Source organism: Pholis gunnellus, assembly GCF_910591455.1.
Source record: "Pholis gunnellus genome assembly, chromosome: 12".
NCBI classification, from domain to species: Eukaryota; Metazoa; Chordata; class Actinopteri; order Perciformes; family Pholidae; genus Pholis; species Pholis gunnellus.
Genome location: NC_136539.1, coordinates 14003595 through 14014731, shown reverse-complemented (window position 1 = coordinate 14014731; position 11137 = coordinate 14003595). Strand labels below are relative to the sequence as shown.

Below are 11137 nucleotides of genomic sequence, written 5' to 3'. Positions count from 1 at the left end.
GAAAGCAGGAGAAAAAAAATGGAGGGTATTGTCATAATCTCAAAGGGTAAATTTCAGGCCAGACCGCAGCTGCAGCATTAGCCGCGCTCTCCTTTAATAGGAAGCAACAAAAAGAGAAGAAGATAGAGAGAGAGGAGGGGGGAGAGAGAGAGACACGAGACCAGCGGGCTTTAACACTCATACTAATATCTTAATGTTGAAATAAAACATCACCAAAGCCCACCTGCGTTATATCCAGTATTTGGTCATTTCATGACATGCTGTCACACGAAGCCAATTGGAACCACAACAAGCGGTTACACCATGCACTACTTTAGAAGTGATGCACTCTTGGTGCGAGCGTGCAGGGAGTTCAGAAAACCCCCCCGATTACGTGTACCGAGATAACTTATGTTCACATCATCAACCGTGGATCCTCAGCGTGGACTAAACGTTAGCTGGCAACAAAGACAAGATCCACGCTGCAAGGTAAATGACAAGACCGAGCAGCGGTGCCTTCCTTCCTTGCTTCCTTCCTTCCTTGCTTGCTTGCATGCATGCTCGTCTGCCATGTCTGCCTCTGCCAAGTACCGTTACCGGGTGACATGTTAACGTTTCTCCTCCGAACATACTTCTAGTGACCAAGTAACAAGCTCGACATGGCAAACGGGACCTTTTGCACAAAGTTTGAATCAGAAACATCCGCAAACGCTGCATCTACTTTCACATGAACTTACTTTTTTTTCTTTTTTTTTTAACTCACGGAGGGGATAACGCTTCAGCGAGGCAAGTGTAGAGAGGGATGCTACTGGTTTAGCGACATAAAAAAAAAAAACGTTAGCTTAGCTGTTAGCCCAGGCGACATAAATCTGTGACATATTCCTGAACGCACGTTAGTGACAAACACCTAGCGAGCCGAGCTGGAAACCGCTGACACAAACTCACCTTATCGTCGAAAGAAAACGCTGTATTCCTTTTAAAAAAAAAACAAGCAAAATGGTGCAAACACTGTGTTGATTTACTTCCCAGTTTCTGCGCAGTTTTGGAAGGGGTTGTTGAAAGAGATGCATGGAGAATGTGGTCAGTGTGATTGAGTCCCGGGTGAGAGAGTGTGACCGAGCGTGTTGCTCTCCAACGTTTAGTCTCAGATTGAAGAGACTCTCTCCTCCGCTTCAACTCGAGAGAAGTGACGTCAGCTCAGGGCTTTCAATGCAAACTTTTGCTTCCCGAAAAACTGCAGCCAGCGACTGCACATACTGTAAAACATGTGTGGGTGCACTCCTCTAATCATATCTGTGCGATGAGTGCAGCTGATGCCCTCTAGAGCCACCAATGTAAAGAAATAAACAAATAATGATGATAGGCTACCATAAATTAAATGATGATGCAGGCATTTTTAAAACGGTGTTGTATTACTTGTATATTATTACACTGCTCATCACTCTAGACTACATATATGTAGCCTATAGAGGCATGAACTCCCTCACAAACAGGTGTATAGGTGCTGTTATTTTCAAGCGTGACAGTGAAAACCATTTTTTTTTTTTTTTTTAGATGCTACAAATTTGCAGGCTTTAAACTGATTTTAGATATGGTCTGATATTTATTTGAACTCCAATAAAGAACAAAAGACAGAGTACTTTGGTGGTAGATTATACTGCACACATCCTGGCACAATAGGTCTTGCTGACAGAGACATTGAGCGTAAAGTTTGTGGCGTAATATCTCAAAAGCTAAGTCTTTTTTTCTCTTAAGATTTGATGGTGCTTAACTTGGGACAACGGTCCAGGTTGGTCTTATTGTTCCACAAGCAACATTTAGATTGCAGCATGGTAGAAACAGACACATCAAAGCAAACTCATTCAACAACAAACACACACAAACTAAAAAAGAAAAGGTAACATCCAAATGCAGTAAGAAAAACAAGATAGTTGTAATTTAAACTGGAAAACCAATTAATAAGAACAAGTTAAACATGTGAGACGGGTGCTCTTTTACAGTGCACAAGTGCTGGTAAATACAGAGGCCCACATTCATGTAGACTGCCAATAACTGTATTCTTCCACATACTGAAACATTGATGTGTGGATCACCTGCCGCAGACGAGTCCATACCTCTTTTTAAAGGGAGCAGCTCAAGCTCTTTATTTAAGGGATGCTATTAATGTAAATTAAAGAACATTTTTGTTAAATGTGTCTGAAAGTATGGACTGCTCAAATCAGACCAGAATCAGATGAAGGTGAAAATGCGATAGAGAAACTTTTAACAAGGCAACCTTTCGTTCACCCAATAAAGTGACTCCAGTTGGACAAGGACTACCATCTGTCTTTTTTTTCTTCTCCCCACTAAGGAAGTGTTCAATCTGCAACAGGAAATGGGCTGAGTTTTATCATTAGACTCAAGAGCAAACATTTACAACGCAGTGTAATCGAAACAATGTAACAGAAACTGTATCGCTGGCGTGGACGTATGTAATGCTGTAGATCAGTGTTTGAATACCACAAATTATGTACATTTTGTGCAATGAATTATTATAGAATAAGATCAATATTGTGCTTGTTCTTGGAGATTAGAATGAAGGTAATACGATTCCAGTGTTTCATTTCGTAATTACGGTACGTTGCAACATGCTGTGTTTTGTGAAATATGTGTTTAGTGGATGAAGCGGATATCAATTCATGGCACTGCCACTTTTGCCAAAGCACACTGTACATAAAGCTGAGCTAATATGATACAGCAATTAAGGCACAAAGGCATGTTTTAATTAAAGATGTGGGGGGGGGAAACATCCTTCTAGAAAGAAATGTCTAATTTCTAATTCTGTGTCATTTCTGTAGATTTTAGATGCTGCAGTCACAGGAGTGGACTGAGTGAAACACACGCCTGGCTGGATTAACACACATGGTGAGAGAGGGGAAAACATGATTTGATAAATGTATCACCCGAGCCACAGGATATCTGGGTTTTTAATTGTATTGGACAATCTTCATTAGGGAGAATGAGTGATGCGAGAGATCAGGGCTAGCTTCACTTTCAAAAGCCTTTTCCGGCCATGGTTTTTCACATTGCACAATCAAAATGTCAGCCTACCTTGGTCATTTGTAACATAGTAGTCGCAGCCGATGGCTGCAATGCAGCAGCATGCTGGGGGAAGGGCAAACAGTCTGTCTCCTTTTTAAAGGGATTTTTAAAGAGTCTTGATTAGAAAGTATAATGAGGTACCAAAGACACAGCAAAGATGATCTCTCCAGAGACTGATGGAAAACAAATTAAGATGGTGCTTTTGTTTTTAATTATTATTTTTCTATCAGTCCACAGAAAGCTCAGTATACCCGTAAGGCACAGGAGTTGGACTCTCTGTCACAGAATCTTTTTTTTTTTGTCCTGACATATTTGAATAATAGAGATTTTAATCATGTCAGCACACGATGCTCTGATCCCTTTAACACCAAAGCCTTCCAGCACTGCATATGCATTTGATTTAGAAAATGGCACAGTGTGAGCTGAAAGAAAACTGGGTATATTCATCGCTTAAGTTTGCATCTGTGTGCGCGCGCGTGTGATTGCTTGTGTGTGAAACATGCAGAGTACCGTGTTTTTTAACAGTTCTGAGCTAACCAATCCCAAAAATCTGCCACACCATGTGAGTTGTCAGGTAAAAATGGTAGCTTGCGCTTGGAGCTTTAATCACACTGTATCTTCTTACGATACACTTAAAGTAGCTCTTTGTTTCCATGCATTGTGCTAAATGAATCATTTAATACAATGGTAGCCCTGTAGGTGGTAAAGTAGTGTAGTATGCCATGCCTTGACATAATATAATAGAGTACACTACTGTTTCTCTAGAATGGCCGGTCAGTGTGCAGTCATCTTAATATGGCCTTTGTTTCCCTCTGTTAATTGGAGCATGTTCCAGGTTAGTGAATGGGGGGGGGGAACCTGAGACTTCCTGGACATGAGAAATAGATGCTCTACCCTACTGTGCACAGACACCTTGCCCAGCAAAGACAGGAACATGAATAGAGGATGAGCTGAAAAGAAATAACTGATATGTCGTAGAGTGGAAAAAGAGACATGGGATTGTGGTGAAACCAGAAAGACAGGAAAGAGTTCTGACTGATTTGACCCTTTTGTATTTACACAAAGGCCAGAATTAGTGCTGTTTCTTTTGTATTTACAAGTTTAAGACATCGTGAAGCCTGTTGTAGTTTGTTGATGCAAAACTTGAAATACACAGGCTTGATAAACGTACGTCTTGTGATCTAGTGTGGCTCTCATTTTCATTCCATCTGTCATGCTACTGTATGTCATATCTTATTCATGCATACCAATGTCCATTTTAATTAGTCATCGTGGGTCAACGTAGACCTCTTCCTGCTTCAAGCAGCGCCATGGCAGATGTGAAGAATGAAATTCATGCGCTATTATTTGAGTGGAAATAGGCCATTAGAGCTATTGTGAAGAGAGGAAAAAAAGCCCCTCTATGGTAATAAAATACAAAAATACACAAACACACACAGTTAAACAAAAAAAAGACAATGTTCGGGATGTTACAGCATAAATCACTTAAGCTACATGTTTACAAAAAATAAATGATTATGCCTCAAAAGGTTTGTAATTAATTAAATTCAACCCCATTGTTTCCCAAAAAAATCAAATGAGGCTTTTCAGTGTATTAGTGCTACAATTAATTATCATAATTACAATTATGATTATTCTGCCAGTTGCAGGAAAACACATTTAAGAAAACCATCCTTTTGCATGTCAATACATGTTTTTCTCTGTTGGAACTGTTGGCAAACAGGAGCATTAGCGTTACAACAAATTACAAATCTGTAGGTTCAGCAGGCCTCATGCAGCTGGATAATCATCATTATTCATTCTTAACTAATTCTATTAGAAATGCTAAAACATCTGAGATGAGGGCAGCAATTCAGAGGCCAGACTACAATGTGTATACTGTTTACAATCACACTCCAAGCTTTCTAAATGTGCCATTAGGGTTTCCATTCAAACGGAGGCTTACACACAGCATTCAGCTACTACATCGCTTTAATTGATACACTTTGTTGCATGTTAACAAGTGTGAATCCCTCTTTGGCTTTGGCAAATATGGTACATAAACACAGAAATAAATATCCGCTTAATTGAGGCACTTTAAAGGGCCCAGTCTGTACATTTCAGCTGCTATACAATTGAAGTAATGCATGTTAGAGTAATGAAGAAACATCAATTTAGTTTAATGTGTTTCTCAACCAATGATTTGACTATACGCCTTTTTAACATTGACAATTATTCAGTTCATGAAGTCATATTGATATACAGTAAACAAATGTGTAACAGAGTAAAAAAAAAAAATCCTTACAGATAGATATTGCTGTCTCGTCATTATTATGTCAAGACCTGTCAATCACTTCCAGACGGATTCGGTTGTGTTTTGATTTGTAGTGGATGGGCTTTTGTTCATATTTGAATCAGAAAATGAGCCTTTAAGCTCTGTTTACTCCAGACTCTTTTCAAACTTCATCATTTTCTGTGATGGAATTCTTTCACCACACCTTTCATCATTCTTTCATCAGAAGCAACAGTTTCTAACATATGACATGACCCCACACTACAGCCATGCTCTTCTGTAGCTCAGTCTCTTTCTGCTGTTTGGAACGTCATCTTGCATAACATATTAATTATTGGCCACCACAGCGGGACGCATTACTTTTTTAATCATCAAGGACTTTCACCTCAGCTTGAAGACATGATAAGCTTTCAATAACTTTACACCGGCTCTTCGGTACCTCATCTATTCCATGGTATTTGTTTCCTCTAGAGACAGGTATGTCATCTTTACAAACCTGTATTCCTGTTGATTATCCAACAACAAATACTCACACAGCCATCAAACGGATTAACATTATTATGTTTCCGGACCTCATTAACAAGTAGAAGAAAATCCCTCCCAGCAATGTCAGAGAAGTGACTTGACAGAAATGTGATTCACTGTCCCACCTTGTGGCCAAATCTAGAAGTAACCTGTTTGGAGGAAAAGGTGATTGTTATGGCTCTTTATTAGTGTGCTACATCAATAAATGTTGGTCCGCAAATGCCTTTGATAGTTTATAGCTAGATGTAAAAAAAAACATTGATAGAAAGCACTAAAAAAAAAAAAGAGACATGTCATCTAAAATATTCTAGATGACAGACTTCTTGGAAGTCTAAAATTAGATGTGCATGACTGGAAAGGAAACATTTTTTTCGCTTCCCTCGGCTCTGTTTCATTTCGGCCCACGCTGAGATGTCAACAGAGCCACTGGACATTTGAAGGGAGCGGCAATTTTCAGATGACAATGATTTAGATATCCTTTCAGAACCAATTAGACTCTATCCCCAATTTTGGTGTCCCGATTTATCCTTCTACCCCTCAATTATGCACAACATATATATTTTGCAGAAATGCTCTAGAGTGCACAAAATGTAAGACGCTTCTTTTTTCTCAACATGCATATTTTCTGACACACTTCTGGACAAACCAAAGCTGGAAGGTGACATATTACAACAAATGCAATTCAATCAATTCAAGAAAAGCAAAAACAAGCCCTTCTTATAGTCAAACATACTTTATTAGGAAAAACACACAGGGGCTCGGATCCTGCACAGTTAATCTCAAATATTGCACAAAAGCATGCATGCTGTTAAAAGTGTACAACAGTATTAAGAGGGGCATTTTACACAAGAAAGTCTTTTGGCTTCATTTTTCAGTATACCCATCACATAGCCAAATATTGATTGTCTTTAATGTCACAGAAGGATCTATTATTTCCAACACCAAAATCACTCTCCTCAAAAGAAAGCAATGATAATATCAAGATTGGCTTTAATGGGGCAGCAAGGAAACACAGAAAAAGAGTACATCGAGGACAGAAGAACTGTGATTGTAGATCATTTTCAATGACGACAACCTAGAAACTATCCTGGAATGAATGAAGACAGTTTCATCAGTGTTATGATTTTTGACAAAACTTGGCTTTACTGGCTATATTCTCGTTGGTCTCACACCTTGTCACAATAAAAAAAAAACAAAGCCCAGGACAGAACGCAAGGAAAGTAGCCAGGACGTTCTCTGGCAGTATTGGTTCAGGGCGGCTGGTCATTTCAAAATAATATTTTACCTGGAAAATATTCTGCGTTGCGCATTGTGCAAACCTCTCTCACTGGCAACATTTACATGCGTGGAATAACAAGGCAATTTCTCAAACTGTAGCTGGGTTTATGTTCCGATCGAGCTATTTACATGGATGTGCCCTTAATAGCCTGTCATTTGGCGTTCCTGTTTCTTTGAATACTGCTTAAAAAAAGGGGACACTCCACTGGTTTGAAAGACATGAACATTACCAGGCAGTCAGGCTCTAACGCAAACATGAGATTGGTTGCATTGTGTGAAATGTAGAACCCAGCATTTTAGGGAGCCTGATACATACTAGGGACTAAACGTGAGGTTGTCTTAGTCTTTGCTGCATCAATTCAACATTCTTATAGCTCCCTTTTGTTAGTCCCCAAGTTTGTGGCAATGCAATACTAAATCACTGAACATTTACAAAAGCATTGCTCTATATTTGATCCCTCCCTCTGTCAATGAGCAAAAGCAAGTTACTTTTAATATGCAAGAGAGAAATAATTATCCCAAAAGTTGCCTGATAATAATGTTACACTTGACATGTAGCCCAAGCTGCTGATGCACAAATCTGAAAAAAAAAAAATGTACAGGTGATTCTTTGTTAGTGCAGATGACAAAAAAGCAGTGAGAGGTTTATGTGCCACAGTGAGACACTAGTAATAAAAGTAAGCCTCGTGTCAGCTTTCTTACAATCACACTACATTACTCATAACATTAACGTTATTAACCCCAAACTACTTCACGAACTGTTCTTTTTAAAGTGGACGTGGACTTGGACTACGCGTGGACACCCACCCAGTGGGGAGGGCCTGGTGCTTCCTGGAAGAGAGATAGAATTCTCCTACGGCACGCTGTCGGTCTCCTCCGCCTCCACCAGGCAGGAGCGGTCTGAGTCCAGAACTCGGAACGGAGGGTGGTACTCAAACGCTGTGAGGATAGTGGAGCCAGGATTGTGTTTCTGGTGCAGGAACCAAATAACCGCTGAGACTCCCATGATAGCCACCACGCTGAGAATGACCAGGCCGGACAGCAGCGCGCTCGATTCTGGAGGAGAACAAGGAACAATGCAAGGAAGGTCACTGCTATAAAAAAAAAAAATCACTGAGGAATAAGTAAAGAAACAGAAAAAAACAACTCTAAGGTCGACTTACTCGGCTTGACTTCCTCTGCCTCTGAAGGGAAAAAAAACAAACATTGTGAGGCAAGTGGAACACAATCCCAAGCATATTTTCTGAAGTCACAATAAACAGCTATTCAACAGGTCTACAGACATCTTGGCCTTGGATGTTAATACGTACTCTGATCTGTCTCACAGACCACTCCATTCTCTGCCTGATCCAGGCAGCTGACATTTTCCCACTTTCCCGTGTTGGTGTGCAGAGCCACACACGTATCCAAGGGCACGAGGTCTGATGGAGAAGAGCTGTCCTCCCAGTTACTGAATCCCACTGGCTGCTCGCCGAACCACTTCATGCTGTCACCTGACAACATAAACCGATCAGTACGCCAGCATAATACAGCGAGAATACAGCCACTATCACAGGTAATGTCAACCTTGTTAGCGTTTCTCTTTTGATTTGCCTCAGGTCTTCCTCCAGCATTCACACAAACTCCACTGAACTGTGTTACTACACAAAACAATGTTGAAAGTAAATGTGTTTCCCTCCTCAGGATTCATTGACATGCGATTTAGAGTTTCTGGTAGCTTAGCATCCCCCACACGGTGCCTTCAATGACTGCTTCAAATAACAGGATTCATGCCAGGATTTAAAAGACAAGGATGAGGTTGGTGTTGTTGTACAACCTTTCAAAAGAAGCTGGCATGAAATAGGAGGCAAGCTTACAGACAGTGCTCCATATTCTCTAAATCAAGAAAAATGGAGAATAGACACAGCAGACAAAAAAACTGAGATACTCTTTACTCGAGTTACTCAAGAGTAAAGGCTTTGGACAGGAAGTCCGAAAAGTACTCAGAAATATATAGATAAGTTGACCTTGAGTTAAACATTTTTGTAGAAATAAGAGAAAAAAAAATGATCACTTATGATCTATGGACTTTGAGACAGAACACTTAATACATTTTACAAACATCTGAAACGAAACCCCTCCGTGTCGGTTTTCCACCTAGCCATCTCCAAAGAATTGTTTAAAAAGTTGGAATTTTTCCTTTTTGATTGTCATAGAAAATCAGATATTATGTTGTGGAAGTTATCCAGCATGTTTTCACAGTCCTCCGGTCACATGGTACTTACTGCTTGTGTCATAATACAGTCCCAGCCAAATGTTGACATTGTTTTTCCACACCTCCGGGCTATATTTGATGACAAAGTCATTCTCCTCAGCGCTTTGGATGGTCAAAAGCTCTGGACAAAGCAAAGCAATGTATGACAACCAAATCACACACACATTGAGGAAAACATACAGTCCATTTTTTAAAAAGATATTTGAAAATAAAATGTCTAAAAAGGTACCAAATCCTTGGCAGAGGGTTTTTGCCCTCTCGAAAGTGTAGCTTTTGATCTTGTCTTCTTCTCCGTGGACGAAGTGGTAACATCCGTCTCCAAACGGCACCCAGGTGCGTCCATCTGCGGGGCAGTCTGAGGAGAAACCATGGAAAGATTTGACCCCTGACCCATCTAGAATTATTTTAGCTGAGTGCATCTGGTGTAGGAGGATTGAGAGGCCACAGGAGGAACTTTAACATACAAAACACCTAGTGAAATATGTGACTTAAAACTAACAACTATCCAAATCACCATTTTAAGATGCTACAACATCTTTGTATCATGTCTGTTTGGATAGTTACCATTCTACAACCCCCCCCCCCCCCCTTTGGATAGTTACCATTCTACAACCCCCCCCCCCCCCCCCCAACAGACTGTACGTGTCTGCACAGTTGAAACTGCCCTTGTGACCACTGTTCCTCTTAATCAGTGCGGACTGTGTTTGGCAAACGGTGTCAAGCATTTCCAGCCTGTCCCACTTGTTGTCGTCGGTCTCAAGTTGTTAGAACAACGCACGAAACACTGGTTTTAAATTTGTGTTGATTGCTTTTTGCAAACGACCCTTTTTTTCGCAACATGGGTTAGCGCACAACTTCAAACGTAGTTCCGTGAACGCTATACCGTTACGTGTTGGTTCAAAAGTTGTGTTGCCATATGCAAAACAACAGTGTCGACATTCAGGGAAATTGGGTTTGCGAACAGCTGCTTCATTTACGGTGAAAATGTTACGCTTCTCCCTCTGGAATCAAAAGCTACACCGACAGAAACAAGACACTAAACACAAGCGCAGCGGGTTACTGTAACACAGGCCTACGCAAGGCTAAATTCATCGGCTGTGTAAGGTTACAACCATAGCTATGCCTGCAAAAAAAAAAAAAAAAAGATATCGCGTAAATGTAGCAGCTCAGAACTCTTACCTCCCGTCAGACCCAACTGCAGCTGAACACACAACACGAAGACACTGCCTATTAATGACAGGGAGCGGTGATTTGTCTTCGGTGACTCCATGACAGCGAAGACGATCGATCGTGTAGCACAAAACTAGTTTTCTGACTGTTGCTCCACTCTGGTGTCTGCAGCAGCAACGTGAGCCAGATCCCACCCACACATGCACGCACAGTGCAGCGGCTCAGAGGAACGGGCCTCATCCCTTCACTGATAAACACAGTGTAAACCCGCCGATCTGCACTATTTTCACCTAGATTGGTTGACAAGTTAGTGAGCATACTTGTTGTTGCATTGCTTTAGCATAACTGACGACAACAACAACATCTTTGTACTCTATCATTTTTAACACAAATCGAGCGCGCGGACAATTAAAGGGAATCATAGGCCAATGTTTGGAAAAGTTGCTTGGCAATTCAGCCATTGTGTTAGTATGGTTATGTATCAAAACAATTATACAGATTATTTTGCACACAGAAACCTCTAGGTGGTGCTGTACACACAGTGTTCATCTGAGTGAAGTGTCTGGACTTGCATTGTT

The 11137-nt window shown here is 40.7% G+C and overlaps 1 protein-coding gene and 1 long non-coding RNA gene across 2 annotated transcripts; one reads left to right on the top strand and one right to left on the bottom strand.

Moving 5' to 3' along the window:
- The first annotated feature begins 450 nt into the window (after window positions 1–450).
- Window positions 451–7974, top strand: LOC306704171. The gene is made up of 3 exons (XR_013767302.1): window positions 451–468; window positions 2817–2883; window positions 7909–7974. It is a non-coding gene; the product is annotated as an uncharacterized lncRNA (long non-coding RNA).
- On the bottom strand, window positions 7345–10757 carry cd302 (CD302 molecule). The gene is made up of 6 exons (XM_079170400.1): window positions 10569–10757; window positions 9619–9744; window positions 9400–9510; window positions 8446–8628; window positions 8299–8319; window positions 7345–8191 (listed from the first exon to the last, which is right to left on the bottom strand). The coding sequence occupies exons 1-6, from the start codon at window positions 10657–10659 to the stop codon at window positions 7989–7991; spliced, it is 735 nt and encodes a 244-aa protein (XP_079026526.1). The 5' UTR covers window positions 10660–10757; the 3' UTR covers window positions 7345–7988.
- Between the last annotated feature and the right edge of the window lie 380 nt (window positions 10758–11137).

Coding starts and splice junctions, on each gene's coding strand:
- cd302 (XM_079170400.1), bottom strand. CDS start 10,659: ATGGAGTCACCGAAGACAAATCACCGCTCCCTGTCATTAATAGGCAGT. Junction 8,629..9,399: donor ACTGTATTATGACACAAGCA/GTAAGTACCATG, acceptor TTATGTTGTCAG/GTGACAGCATGAAGTGGTTC. Junction 8,192..8,298: donor GGCAGAGGAAGTCAAGCCGA/GTAAGTCGACCT, acceptor GTTCTCCTCCAG/AATCGAGCGCGCTGCTGTCC.